The sequence below is a fragment of the Anoplophora glabripennis genome, unplaced genomic scaffold, assembly GCF_000390285.2.
Source record: "Anoplophora glabripennis isolate ALB-LARVAE unplaced genomic scaffold, Agla_2.0 scaffold306, whole genome shotgun sequence".
NCBI classification, from domain to species: domain Eukaryota; kingdom Metazoa; phylum Arthropoda; class Insecta; order Coleoptera; family Cerambycidae; genus Anoplophora; species Anoplophora glabripennis.
This window is the reverse complement of record NW_019417798.1, coordinates 166327-182019: the sequence shown is the minus strand read 5'-3', so window position 1 is coordinate 182019 and position 15693 is coordinate 166327. Positions and strand designations below refer to the sequence as shown.

The 15693-nt window shown below is 31.4% G+C and overlaps 1 protein-coding gene across 1 annotated transcript; it reads right to left on the bottom strand.

Moving 5' to 3' along the window:
- Positions 1–14511, bottom strand: LOC108909274 (multidrug resistance-associated protein 4). Its single transcript, XM_018713567.1, has 12 exons — positions 14313–14511; positions 11357–11587; positions 8077–8327; positions 7798–7977; positions 7575–7731; positions 6881–7469; positions 5882–6516; positions 2116–2199; positions 1592–2018; positions 1384–1534; positions 1095–1325; positions 1–1035 (listed from the first exon to the last, which is right to left on the bottom strand). Exons 1-12 carry the CDS (start codon positions 14387–14389, stop codon positions 113–115), a joined length of 3936 nt encoding a protein of 1311 aa, XP_018569083.1. The 5' UTR covers positions 14390–14511; the 3' UTR covers positions 1–112.
- Positions 14512–15693: the final 1182 nt, after the last annotated feature.

Genomic DNA, 15693 nt, shown 5'->3' with positions numbered 1-15693 from the left:
GTTTCGGCGTTTTTAAAAAAATTAACTCATTCAAAAGATATGAATTTTATTCCGTACTTCTGGCCATCCCTGTATACCAATACCTATCGCATACAATGAAAGTCCTTAATTACTATTCCGTAGTCGATTCTGTCTGATCTCGTTTCAGACCTGCATTTCTCAGCATTTGCGAAAACATACTGCCGCTGTCTTCCATCAAAATAAGGGGATCCTCATACTCGACTATCTCTCCCTTTTCCATCACTATAACTTTATGACAGTCTAAAATAGACTGTAACCTGTGCGCTATTATAAAGACCGTGCACTGCGAGAAATTTTCCACTATGGCCTTCTGAATCAAAAATTCAGTATCGGGATCCATATTAGAAGTGGCTTCATCTAGAACGACGATTTTATTTTTTCTTATTATAGCTCTGGCCAAACAAATCAGCTGCCTCTGACCGGTACTGAAGCTGTTATCTGTTATGATAAGGTCCAGGCTAGGTATTATATTTTTTAACTCTATTTTATTGATAGTTTTCCATATCTCTTCATCGGTGTATTGCTGTAGAGGATCGATGTTGCTTCTTATCGTGCCTTGGAACATTATGGGATCCTGGGGAATTATAGAAATGTGTTGCCTGAGAAACTCCAGAGACAAGGTTTTGATTTCAACATCATCGACGAATATTTGGCCTTCATAATTGTAAAGCCTGAAGAGAGTTGATATTATCGAAGACTTTCCAGCACCAGTTCTGCCAACAATGCCGATTTTTTGCTTGGATTTTACAGCGAAACTGATATTCTTCAACACTTTCTCGTTCGTGCTTCTATATGTCAAAGAAACATTGACATAGTTTATCTCACCTTTCTTAGGCCAATCTTCCAATTTGATACCTTCCTTGGTTTCTTGCCGAAGGTAGGTATATTCTAATGCTCTTTCCACTGAGGTCATATTACTCTCTGTTTCAGACCATTGCATTAGCGCAAATTGGACAATCATTGCCAAACCAGCAGCTTGAGTTATGGCTAGTCCGACATCGCCAGCTGCCGTATCTAAAATATCAACCAAAAATTTACGAATTTCATCAAGGTGGTTTTAGAAGAGAACTTACCCACGTCAAAGAAAAGAAACCTTCCAACAATAATGATCAAAAATATCACAGATGATAAATCCATGTAAAAAGCAAAAGCTCTCTTGGCACAAAGGGAGATGTAATTTGCCGATGTGAAGAGATCTTGGTGTCTATCAAACTCATCCTTCAATGTACTTTGAGCCTTGTAAGCTCTGATTGTTGTTAAGCCTTCCATGGACGAATTTAAATGTCCTATTATGGGACTTCGTGCTTAAAAAAAAGAAGAGAATTGCATTACCGACGTTAATTTGGAACCTTAGTAATTTACTTGCAGACTCGAGCCGTCTCATGCTTCTTGCAGCTGGTATATAAATCACTCGTAGTACCACTAAATATACGAGGAAGACAAGAGAAGGTACGAAGAATTTCCAATTTACTACTGCTATCAGGATTATGATGCCAAAAACTGAAAAACACGTCTGAAAGGGAAGGTATGTCAGTGTTAGTTTAATTAAATAATTTTAAGACCTACTCACCCCAATAAGGATGCTCAGAATAAAAGGCAGGTGTTCGTCAATGACGCTCAAGTCCTGAATAAATCTATTCAAAATATTCCCGATGAAGTAATTGTCGAAGAACGACATCACAGAATTCAAAATACTGTTAACCATTTTCCTATGTAAATTGATAGAGGAATTTCTGGCAAATGTGAATACGAGGTAGTGTTTTACAAGTTCAAGTACCGTGGACAATATAATCATCAACGTGTACATGTTGAGAGTCTTGTGCGATTTTATGTCAAGTTTCTTCATGCTTATTATTTTGTCTTCTATATCCGTTATAGTGAAAGATTTGTTAGTACTCGGGTCAAAGTATGTGTCGTTTAATGTATCAGGATTGATGGTAAAATTTTCAGTCGTCTCGATAAATAGAGAGGTTGTGGCGTTTTCACGTAGGTTCACCCTAAAAATTATTGCATACAAATTTACGATATTTCAGTATCGGGAACATCGAACCCGAACTATAAATAGTTTGTTACTGTCCAATTAAAAATACTTACGTTTCATTAAGGTGATGTTCATTGGCAAATTTTGCGATGTCCGTTGTAAAATTGATGTTAGTGATATTCTGTTGTAAATTCACCCTAAAATATAGGTACTACTGATAACACAAAATTAATAAGTCTATAGTAATAATAATAATAATAATAATAATATTGATAATTAGATTTCCTACTTTATTTTAAGAATTCTATTTTGTATCGTACACGGTGGCCCGTTTTTCATGGCTCACCATTGGCGTCTGGGAAACCGTGAGGTATATAGGGTGGCTCAAATTAGAAAAAAGATTAGAAAATAACGATTTCAGAAAATTCCATCTAGCGTCCTTATTTCAGAACAGAAGGAGGTGAAATTTGGTAAGAAGATACAAGGAACCCATTTTCACCGAAAGAAAATTCTACGGTCACTAGTTTCAGTTATGCAACATTCAATTGTTTTTTTTTTCTTTGGGCGCCATATTGAATCTTGACAGTAACAAATAGAGGATAAAATTACGAACAGGTCAATATGTAACATAGACCAAGCAAATTAAATTTTTACTCGAAAAAAGTCCTATCCGCGAAATTATTGTAAAATTGTCTAAAGGAACATAATAAAAGACATTTCTCATCTCGTGAGTCAAAAACTTTTATTAGCTAACTTTTCTATTTAAACAAATAAGTGAGGAAAACAGTTTTTTCACTTTGTAGGGAAAACCATCAATTTTAGCGAAAAGTGACTCTACAAAATGAGACTTATTAAATTAAAATCGGTTAATAAACAAAAAAGTTATTGCAAAAAAAAACAAGAAAAGTGCCCATATTTAATTTGTTTATAACTATCGCATTTATTGTTAAAATTTTATAAAACCTATGACAGGTTGAGGGTTTTGTCATACTTTAAAAGTGTGCCAAAAGTGGGCGCTGTAGGTCCAATAGTTTTCTATTTCTATTCTATTTGTTTATAACGGAGGCTCCAAAAGTTATGAACTTTAAGCCTCTGTACAGGCGTTAATTTTCAACCAAACATGATTCTGAAAGCGTCATTGTACTCTTAAAGACGTAATTAAACGATCTATTAAAAAATATCACCGTTTTTTTGACATTAACATTCTCAAATTGTGCATTAAAAAACCGTGCGTTTTTCGCTTATAAACAATTTGAATAAAATTGTTGCTATTTATGCTATCTCACCGAAAATAGATGCAATGGATAGTAAACTACGATTTCCCGTGAATTGCAGTAAACTGTCCGGCGGCCGGCGGCGTGGTGGTGGGGGAAGCTCGTCCAAGCGAGTCGCGCGCGCGAGAAAAGTTAATTTCAAAGTTCAAATTGATACGCCCTGTAAATTTTGCAATATCTCGGTTTCTATTCATCGTTGAAACTTATTTTTTTTTAACTGGGGTAGCTCGACGAAAAAATAACAATGGGCATATTTACGAATTCGTAGAATAGCCCTGAACCCCAGAAAAAATGCATCTTTTATACTTATTTTTTTTTTAATTTACAAAAATGTCAAATTGTTATTGTTAAACGAAATATTAATTAAAATTTCAATTTCGGAATTATTTTACTATTATTAAATAAATAAATAAATAAATAAAGCTATCGTTCATTTAAAAAGGTATTTTTTTACATATTAAGGCAAAGTAATCTTGTTTTTTCAATATTTTGTTAGCTATTTAATTACGATTTAAATGTAAAATTAAAGTAAAAATTCACAATTATTTTCAAATTATTATTTATTGTTAAAGATTTAAAAAAGAATAAAAAGCATTTGAATTTATTGCAAAATTCTCAAAATTAAAAAATATTAATAAAAATAATTAAGTCTCATTTTGTAGATAATTTTACTCCCTACAAGCTGTATGTGAGTCACTTTTCGCTAAAATTGATGGTTTTCCCTGCAAAATGAAAAAATTGTTTTCCTCACTTATTTGTTTAAATAGAAAAGTTAGCTAATAAAAGTTTGTGACTATTAAATAAATAAATTTTCTCTAATTTTCCTGGTGTAACTACTATTTTATTTGAAGAATAACCCATACAATTAAAGAAATCTAATAATTTATTTAAAAAATTAATAAAATCTAGTTCTTGATGTAAAACAAAAATCAACAAGCATTTTGACAGATTTGAAATTTGCCAGCGCTTGATTCCTTGTGTACATTATTTTAATATTTATTTTAACTGAAATTATGGTAAAGTTTTCAATTACATCGAAGAGGGAGATGTATGAATTATACATAAAAAAATAATAAAAATTCTGTGGAAACTATTAGAAGATATTATCAATTATATCCAGAAAGACACCAGTCTCATCGAACGGTATTTTAAAAAGTATAGAAATATGGTAGAATTTGGAAGTATGGAGAAATGGTTATAAGAGATTATTTTTCCCAATTGCATAATTAAATGTATCAAGTAAGACGGGAACTCATTAATGAAATAAATATCTTGGGTCAAGTTAACATAAATCATGATAGTTCTACGAGGGTAATCGCAAGAGAATGTACTTCACGGACAACAACCGTTAAAATAATTTTGAAAAAAAAGTACCTACCATGACTATAAATTCATACCAGTACAAAATCTACATCCAGAAAATTTTGTAGATGGTTTCAGGGAAAGATAACAGAAGATAGGCAGGAAAATTATTTGGAGCGATGAAATTACGTTCACAAATAATGGCATTTTTAATAGAAATAAGCAATATTATGCCATAGAAAATCCAAATTTGGTTCAAGAGACAGCCACCAAATTAGATTTTCCCTTAGCATTCGGTGTGGAATATTAAATGATCGTATAATAGGACCGTTTCTTATTGACGGTAACATTACTTCTCAGAAGTAGATATTTTAAGGATAGAAATGGAGGATGCATTGGATAATCTTCCCTTACATTAAAAATTTAGAAATGTTTCAGCAAGTTCATTTTTCATCATTCTGCAATGGTGTCCCAATATTTAATTCGACACTTTCCAAATAATTGGATTGGCACTGTAGCTTGGCATCCACGGTGTCCATGCCTTAACCCTTTAGATTTTTTTCTGTGAGGTTGTTTAAAAGATAAAATTTATTATAGTACCTGTGAAAATATAGAAAACGTACGTGAAAGAGTATTTGCTGCTTTTAGGTCCACCACAAAGTATTCAAAACGCTGTAGACAAAATTAGATTGAGGATTTTGTCTACACGAGAATAGCCGACACTTTGAAGTATTTATGTGGGATTTGTAGAATATTTGTTTATTTTGTTTTATCGAATATTGGTTTTTGTTTTACGTCAAGAATAACTAGAATTTATTAATTTTTTAAATAAATTATTGAATGTTTTTAATTTTATGGGTTATTCTTCAAATAAAATAGTAGTGTTACATATTGGCATGTTCGTAATTTTCTCCTCTACCTGCTACTGTCAAGATCCAATATGGCGCCCATAATAAAAAAAACAATTGAATAATTGATTGTTGTATAACTGAAACTATTGGCCGTAGAAAATGGTTTCCTCGTATCTCCTTATCCTCCAGTATCAAATTTCAGCTCTTTCTTTTGTGAAATAAGGACGGTAGATGGCATTTTCTAAAATCGCTATTTTTAATTTTTTCAAAATATTTCAGGAACGGCAGCGGATGTCTTTGATCTGTGCCACCCTGTATTTCCTGTGTGTATTTCCCAGATTCTAATGGTGAGCCATGAAAAACAGACCACCTTGTAGACCTTTATATTGATTATTAAAAGATTTCAAACTATTTATTATCCACTTAATTCTCAGTAAGCAGAAACAACTTACCAATTCGTTAACAATTTAGAAGAATAGCTTTCCGTAAATTGCGCCCCGAAGTACATGATGATAATTACTGCAAGCAAAAGAAATCCTCCACCAAATTGAAAGTATTTTACATAAACTTCCAAATTAACACCTCCTTCCTTTTTTATTTCTTGATAAACCTTTCGCCGCTTAGGTTCGTTATCGCCTTTCAACAGTTTGCTTTTCTCATCTCCATTTGCATCATTGTTCTCCTCTTCATCGACATCCTTTTCGTTTACTGGCTCTTCCTCGATTGCTGCCAAAAGATCTACGCTGATATCCTTGTCTTTGCCCTGGTATTTGATGGTGCCGTTGCTTAAAATAATGACTTGATCGGCTTCGCTTATGTGCTTAGTGTTGTGAGTGACCAGAACCACCAGTTTGTCTTTGAGGAACCCTTTGATGCATTCTCTAAATATAATTTCTTGAACTCTGCCATCCAGAGCTGTTAAAGCGTCGTCGATGAGGTAGATGTCGCTTTCTTTGTAAATCGCTCTTGCTAAATTTACGCGGGCTTGCTGGCCTTTGCTCAGATTGAGACCTCGGTCAGACAGGATGGTTTCGTCGCCTTTTTCTAAGAGAGTGAAGTCGTATTCTAAAGCACAGACTCTTACAACCTAAAAAGAATTGTTGATAAAGACCAAGTGTAGAAGCAATTAGAAAAATACCTTTAAAAATAAAAAAAAGATTGGGGTGGTGTGTATTCACTTGATAATATTATTAACCTTTTTGGATTAATAAGAATGTATACAGTGTGTTTCCGGATGGGGTGCCACACTCTGGTAAACTTTTTATTGTTGATTGTTCGAGAAAAAGTTATTCTTGATAAAAAGTTTTGCTTATCTTGGGGGAAGCCGTGGGCAGTAATCAAATATGTAATAAAATATACAGCGCGTCCAAAAAATTTCAAAATGTGAAATTTTCCCCAAGCAAAGTGCATTTAATTCAGTTAGTTTTATGCAAATGCTTGACTTTACTTACACTATTATATCTTTCCTTGTCAAATGTCTCTCCAAACAAAATATTCTGTTTTATAGAAGATGGAAATAGCCAAGGGTCTTGAGAAGCATAACTTTTTCTACCAATAGTTGTTATAGATCCGCTAGTGACGGGATAATCCTTCAAAATAGTTTTTATAAGGGAAGTTTTACCACAGCCCAACTGCCCAGTTACGATAGTAAGACCTGATTCCATGTTTAGAGATATATTTTCTAATATCGTTTTATCTTTGATGGAAACGGAAGCTTTTTTCATATCAACTTTCGGATAATCTGAAGGCTTTTCCAAAACATCTTCTAATTCGTCGGCGTTTAAGACCTTGTTGATCCTATTTAAAGAAGCGGACAGTTCTGCTATTCGTGCCATGCCCATTGAGACTGAAATCGCAATGGTGTGTCTCAGAGTTCCGAAACATCTCATGAGATAAAATATTATTTCGGCACTGACGTTATTATTAAGCCAGATGTAGGTCATTATCAAGGCATAGAATCCAACTTTTGAACATAGTACGCTGGATACTATCATCGACATTTTAAGGTAGGATGTCTTCATCATGGTATTAATTTCCTTCCTGAAATTAATTTGAAAAATTTGAAAGTATTTGTTCAATTGTATGCTCTAGGTAAAAATACATAAAATAAATCACTTAATCAAAATATATATTTCATTAACTTACTTTCTCCTTTCATCTATTCGTTCCCCAAAAAACTTCTCCCATGTGTACATTTTTATTATTCTAATGGCGGACAAAGTCTCTTGGGTAATTTGTAAACGCTCGTCCGTTTTCTGGTTAATCTTTAGTCGCATAGACTTTACCATTTTACCAACGTACACTGAAAGCATAGATAATTTAGATCTAATAACTCAAATGAGTATCGTATTAAAAATATAATATTTACTTTGAGCAGGAACTATTGCTAGCATCAATCCTACGCCAACTGTGGACGCCAAACCGATCTTAGCGTAAATTAAGAAACAAACGACGAACGTCTGGACCACAGCAATCCATAAATCATTGAAGAGCCATATCGAGTGTTCAAATTGGACGACATCTTTTGTTATGATTGTTATTATATTACCTAGAAGACGCATTGAGTAAATAATTAACTGAAAATCAATAAGCAATCTAAAAATGCAAGCGTTATTTAAGAACAAGGCTTCTATGTTTGATACTTTACCTAAACTAATTTCTGATACGGCTGACGGTGTCAATTTTAAGGTTTTCCGGTAGATTAAAGAAGATAAGCCTGTCCTAATTTGGATGGCCAGTTGCTGAAGATAAATTATGTAGTTTTGGAAGTAAAAACAATGGACTAACTTGAGTCCAATCATAATTGAAGCGTAATAGATGGCATCATGTAGACTCATAATTGTTTGGCCAGGATTAAAGTACGATACCAACTTTCCAATAGCTTCTGGCTCCAAAACACTGAGGATAATAAAGAATGACAAAAAAAAATTGTATTGAAATTTATATTATGATGCCATTGTTGCCACATATTAAGAGATCGTTAATTTTTTTTGCCTTTTTAAAAGAAAAAAGACTGAAGTAAGTTATAGGTAAGAACTGAACTATTATATCTTTCCTTATATGCTGAATATACTATTATTTTGAAAATTCACAGTGGATTTACATTCCCCTTTCACCAATATAGGTCTATTACTGACACGGCCGTCATATTGGATTTACAAAATAAGATTATGAGCCGTCTGTTTTGTTTGTTGCTTCAATTTTTGGAGAGTAGTAGATGCGATTTTTTATATAAAAGTTACTAATATATTCCAATTTAGTATCCCTACGAACTCATCTGCACCAAAATCGAATAAAATATATTTAAATGTGCTGAAGATATTGCTACCCAAACATTTAGTCCTTTTATTGTAGCGTATTCGTTAATTTACAACCTGTCAGCTATCTAAACAAGCTTTATCTTTTACTTTTTGTTTTATATTACGTTACCAAATTCTTAAGAAAACTTTTTTATCTCACAATAAAAAGAAGATTAGTGTATAAACTCTTGATACTTTCACATTTATTGAAAATATTCACTATAAATAATACATAGCAAAAGAAAAAACACAATTGCATATTTAAATAATTGAATTATCTCCTTTTAAGAAAATAGTTTCTGTGAGGTTTTAGAAAATAAAATTTTGTAAACATAGAGACAGAAGAAAAGTAATAAACGGGTTTAAAAATGCACAGAAATAAAAGTTGATTAATAGAAATGGAGAGAATTATTTACTTAATTAATATTATATTATATTATTTATATTTGTTGTTGCGGATATTTTCAATAAATGCGAAAATCTTAGGCTCAGACAGATTTCTACACTAAATTTTTATTAGCAAGAATATAAAAAGATAGTTCAATAACTTAATAGCAATTTAAAAAACAAAAAACAAAAGCATATCTAACTTTAATAATTTAAGATAACGGTTACGCAGACGTAAATAAACTAAATGTTCAGTAGATATTTTTAAACAGAGTGGTTTCTGTTGATGCTAAATTAGAACGTAATATTAAATTTTTGATAAAAAATCGCTAATATACATATTTGAAAAGAGTTCACCCCTTTTTAATTTTAGAACGGGATGCCTAATTGTACTTTTTTTTTCTGTAGTTGATCATTTGTTTTTTTTTTATAATTTATTGTTTGCCAGTTAGCATGTGGAGTGAATAAAGTCATTATAACAATATTTTAAAAGAATATTTTCGGTGTGATTTATGTAGATAAAATAATAGATTTTTCTGTTATATCATACATTGCATATTGAAGTGGACATATCTCGAAAACAAATAAATATAGGGAAAAACTTTATATTACAAAAATTACTCAAAATTTAACGATCTTTCAGATGAATTTCCTCTTTCCAGGGATTAAAAAAATTTTTAGTATCGCCACGCCATCTATACAGAAAGATTTGAACTAACAGTTCTAACTACAATTTGAAGCTATTCGAGGGACCTAACAACCCCAATTTTCGGAACTAAAATAAATTTCTTCATTTCAGATATTGGCAGCGGGAGTGTTAAATGGCTTGTATATAGCAGTATACTCGTATATAGGTACAATAAGTAATAAGGATACAGAGTGTCCAGAAATAAATGTCAACATTTTAACCACTTATTTAACTCACCAAAAGCCACAAGTTTTGTTTATTATTTTAAAAAATTTACGTGTTTATCCAACACTTATTAACTCTTTAAAATGATACTAACAGGCCATCTATATATTAAAAAAATATATAAGTAACGTATGCGAATACTTTATGCGATGATTCAATATAAATAAAGTTTTTTATATGATTCTGTGCAAGAAACATGGTAAGGTATTGTAACAAAAACCGGGACTCGTGATAGATTATTATTTGTTAGTTCTCGGAACGGATGAGTCAACTCAGTCAATAATTATTCAAAAGTTAAGGGTTTTTAAGTAGGTTTAGTGTCGCCATAAAGACGTTGAGAAACTGGCGCCTCTTGTCACCGGGAAATTTGTAAAGCTAGACGATCACAGTCCTTCGGAGAAGGCCCCATGAAATTTAGCAATGATTTTGAACAAGTAGGCTTCGATCGTCGGGGCCATGTGTTGGGCATCTGGTGTCGCGTCGATTTAGCCCATGGTGAAGAGAAAAAATCGATATTTCTAATAACGCGCGAAACACATTCGAAAAGGCGTAGGAACTCCAAGGTACTTAAATAAATTGTTAAGAGTGTTGTGAGGAAAATAACAATAGATCAAATAGCTGGTTTTTAGGCGGATTTTCTAAGCTATAAGAGCATTAAATGAGATTGACTAATCCATCCCGTGTTGCTTTACGGAGTTACAAGAGGAAGGTGTAGGGTTGTAAGTTCAGTTTAGTCACAAAATTATCCATACAATTATAAATTCAGTCAGTTAGGTATTAATATGGTATAGTTAAATCATTTCAACCCCCGATATTCAGGGAGCCCGCCAATAAGATAAGTACCGGAACTTCTGTACCCAAGAAATGGGCGTATCGAAGACTGGTGTCGAATTCAGGAGAGATCTCCGAAAAATTTAGAGTCTCGAGTTAATTTAATCATGAATAAATTAGATAAAAAGAATAAAACAGACACAACTTTATTCTAGACTTATGAATTGCATAACCAACGAGCTAGCTAGAGAGTGTCATTCCGTTTCTTTGGTACTCGACGTCCTCTATTGGTCGCCGAGTGCTGACATCAAAATCCTAACACGACCATAATTAGTTTATAATAACCTATTTAATCGATACGATTTATGCTCCAGCGTCGGGTAACAAAAATTTTAAATAAAAAAAATACGAAAGTGTTGGTATTGATAAGTTATAAGTTTAACCAAATAAGAAATATCTGGTTAAAATTTTGGCACTTATTTCCTATATACTATTTCGGACAGACAATGCTACCCTCGATGCAACCGTATTTTTTATGATTTCATGAATATCATTACCTATTAACTAGTCTCCAACATAAATTGATCAATCCTAGAAGAATGTATCTCATTCCAAAACAATTCCATAATAATCTAAATATAGATGGAGTTCCTTTTTGTTTTTCAATCTTGAATTCTTCCTCTAATCTATTGCCGCACTTTTTAGATCGGCAAACTTTGACCACCTCGTAGACATCGTCTTCTTCCAAATCTTTCTTCAAAGCTTTGGTGAATAACTCACCAGTGTACCTGAAGATATAGCATGGTTTTTTAATTCTTTCACATATTCTTTGTTCATATTCACATAATTATGGAATAACGCAAATACTGAATTATAGTCCAGTCACTGAAGGCTAAAATAAGGTAAAAGCTCCCATTTTTTTTCGGATAGCATGGATTTTCCTGAAAATTTACATACAAGCTCATCTGACCCCCCACTTCAAAAGTTATATTGTCTAGATGTGTGCTCTTTTCTATCTGAGGGTGAAAACTACCATTGTACGAAAAAAATGCGAAAATCACAGATTTACGTAATTTAAAAATTCAATTCATGTTCAAATATGTTGGATAAAGTTCCTTTCATGTTTTTTAATATAATTTATGAAATTTAATTACTTTTTAACCCTTAAAAATCCTAAAATACTACCCTTCCATGGCCAAAAAAATAGAAACAAAGTTTAACAGTTTAAAATATTCTTTTGGTGCATTCACAATGTATTGCATTTCTTTTGTTATTACGACTCATTACAAAGATGCAACCCTTAAAAACCATCCCTTATAATAAAGAAAACAAAAAATATTATTGAAAGTTTGAGATGTTTTAATGGGATGCATATGTTGAATTATAAAATTTTTATTGGTTTTCAAATGATCTATGATATATTGCAACATTTCAGACACCCAAAAAACCTTTATGGAAGACCTACCCCTCATAAAAACCCTAGCCCTTATAGAAAAATTTCCTAAAAATTATATGTAAGTATGATGATATAATTAATTTTTTTTAATTTTATTGAATTTATTAATATTTTTTTATTAAATTAATATCGGATACGTGTGTGTATGTATATTATTAAAATACTTACTCAAATCAGTTCAGAAGTGCTCCAAAATACACAAAGATGATGGTAATTTACCCGCTCCGAAAATTTTACCGAAAAAAATCGATTAATTTTTTTACCGTAACTTTTGTAATATTAAAGTTATAAATTTACTCAAAAAAACATTTTGTAGGGAATTTAAAGCACTTTAAGTTCTGTGATTTGCAGTGTTTTTCAGCCCTTCGTTTTTAGATTTGTAAGCTAAAAGGGCACAGGAAAGGCAGTCTTGGAGCTTAGGAGCTTATAAGTCAAATTTTATTTAAAAAAAGCAAATTGTTCAGTAAGAAAAAACCTAAAATTTCTTATTCTATCATTTTTTTTTTAAATTTTGTTAGTTTTTGAAATATTTTGAAAAAATGCGATTTTTTTAAAATTTAAAAATTTTATTTAAAAGTAATTTTTTTTAAATTTAGGCTTCCAAAATCGTTCAAATTCCCCGAATCTACAAACATAAAAGTATAGACAAATAAAGTAAATTGCAAAAATTAATTTTTTTTCCGTCAAGACAATCATCTTATTTTGATTGTAATTTCATTAGTTTTAATGCTAACGACTTTTACTACCACTCAATTTAAAGGCCTTTTCTAGAACTTCAATAAGTGTTATATAAGTTTTCCTCGAAAAACCTTTAATTTTTCCGCTATAGGACGTTGAACGTTTCGATTATAGCTATCTTCGAAATAGACTTCAACTTCTGGGAGTCATAACTGGGGTTCTATATATCACCTACAAAAATAAAAAAGCAATGTCTTTGCTATTTAATTACCTTCATTTTTGCTTATGATAATTTTTTTGATAAAACTTGTAGTTTTTGAGATATTCGCGAAAAATGGCTCAAAAACATGCATTTTTTGGGCTAAACACGAACATGTTTAGGTGCAAATAACTCAAAAAGTATTGACTGTACAAAAAATTCTTATAGAACATTTTTTGCTTAGAATTTGTCCCTCTATCGAATCGTGAGGTTATTCTTAATAAAAAATTCCCACCCTCCAGAAGGGGTGGCATCCACCCCTAGGTAAAAGCACATATCGGCACTATATAACTTTTGTTTCTTGGGCTATTCCTTAGCTATATTTCAAATTTCACGTCAATGCCTTCCATCTGAAAAAATTGGTAGCCAAAATGACTGGACTATTATTTTGTTACTACTTAATTTATAAATTTTGACGTTTTTTCAACTATACGGGATGTTAACACGACAACGTGTCATTAATGAAGAAGCATTTTCCTTGTCCAGATTTAATAATATTTTCTGACATAAATATTTACATTTGAATTCTTTGCTTTCTAAAATACAGGGTGTTGACAGGGGCTACGGGGGCTTTTTGAATTTTTTCTTTAGGGAATTCTTAAGAGGTTCCTCACGAGCTTTTTTGAGAAAAATTACTCAAAATTTATAGAAATTGATTAACATTGTAACTCTTTGTGTAAGATGTGCTTTTTTTCTTAAACATTAGTGAAATCAATATTATAAACAATAAAAAATCAAAATAGTCCTAAAAAATTAATTTATACATAAAATTTACACTTAGCGTTTTGAATGCTATCTGCATAATTAATAATCATGCAATCATAGTATCTATTCCCTTTCACATATTTCAATTCATGTATGCTGAAGGAGACTTTAGTATCCTGTAATTTAAAATGAGGATTTGAGTGCAAACATCAAAATATTATATTTGGGATACACCCAGTCATTTTTGACAAGCAGTATGTAGTAAAACATATCTTTATTAATTTATTAATATTAATTTTAATTAATTAATGCATAATTTTCAGTTGTTATTGTTCTCATCAACAATAAAATTGTTTCTCAGGCACGTTCTTATTTTTAGCAGTTTACCTGGATAAAGAAATATATATATACTTACAAAAATGTTAGAAGAGAAAATATATTTGCTTTTTCCCTTGGATTGGTTTTTCTTTTGATTTTTTCAGAATGATCCATGGCCAACAGAAACTTTTATGGTATTGTTGAAGTACCTTTTTCGTTGTTTGAAACTGCCATTAACTATATAATTAATATTTAAAATACCTGACTACTCACGCAACAATTGGTTCTGATATGAGGATGAGTAGCAGAAGAAAATAGATAAATGTGGATTCTTATATAAATAGAAAGTTAATATCTTAAATTAAGCAAACAATTGTCGCAAATGACAAAAAATTCAAGGTAAAAACGTGTTTCGTCTTGCATTTTCCCCGTGTAGCAAAAATTTTATATAGGGTGTCCCTGAAATGCGTGTGCCAGCAAGCCACCCTAGTTTAAGGTCTATATGCAAAAATGCACTAGGGTGCAAAGTCTTTGAAATAATATCAATAATCAGTTATACAGGGTGGTCCAGTTTCCGATGCGGAAATTTCAGGGACCGATAGATTTAAAAAAATAATGATTGCTATACAGGGTGATTTTACTGTAAATACAGAAACTGCAGGAATAGATTAATTGCCTAAAAATAAGTAGAATTTGTTCTATATACTTTTCTCCTGGGGGACGCGGTATTCAAGATACAGGGTGTTAAAGTTAACAGAAAAAAAATATTTGTTTTCTGTCATTCTGTCTTCGTAATGCGCTGACGTACTTTAACACCCTGTATCTCGAATACCTCGTCCCCCAGAAGAGTTTATAGAGCAAACTTTACCTATTTTTCTATTTTCGTTTCATATTATATTTTTGAAACATCCGCATCCTGTATATAAAATTTAAATTTCTCAGATATTACAATACTTTAAATTTACTTCAAACAATTAAATCAACAAACGTTTACTTTTTCTTAATCGACGAGTTGAAATGAGAGGCAAACATATTTTGCTTTTGCTGGCATCATGACAAAGTAGCTTTTTCGTTATCACATTGATTAAAACTTTGCCATTCATTTTTTATTAGTACAATTATTATTATAAATAAATCTAATTATCAAATATTTTGCTTTAGAAAACCTATTAGGAGTGGGTACTGAATGAAATAAATTACTAAATTTGGTATGTACTTAATGAAATGATAGCATTATATGCTTAAATTTAGTAGTACGTAAGTAAACAATACGTATGATGTAAATAACGATAATAAATTAAATTATTTCTGACATAAGGTAATACTTTTATCATAAAGTAATCTGTACTTTTCGTTGCTCATGCTTAGCGTCAAAACATACAAAATTAATAAAATTATGTGAGATGTAAGTATGCCTATTGTTTTTTTAACTTATGGTATCATAAAAATATTAAAAATTGATGACAATTAGTCAACAA

Bases quoted from the DNA above. Each gene is read 5' to 3' on its own strand.
- LOC108909274 (XM_018713567.1), bottom strand. From the start codon at position 14,389: ATGGATCATTCTGAAAAAATCAAAAGAAAAACCAATCCAAGGGAAAAA. The intron at 8,328-11,356 runs GTAATGATATTC...TATTATCCTCAG, and splicing joins TGTTGGAGACTAGTTAATAG to TGTTTTGGAGCCAGAAGCTA. The intron at 7,978-8,076 runs GTAAAGTATCAA...TGCGTCTTCTAG, and splicing joins CGTATCAGAAATTAGTTTAG to GTAATATAATAACAATCATA.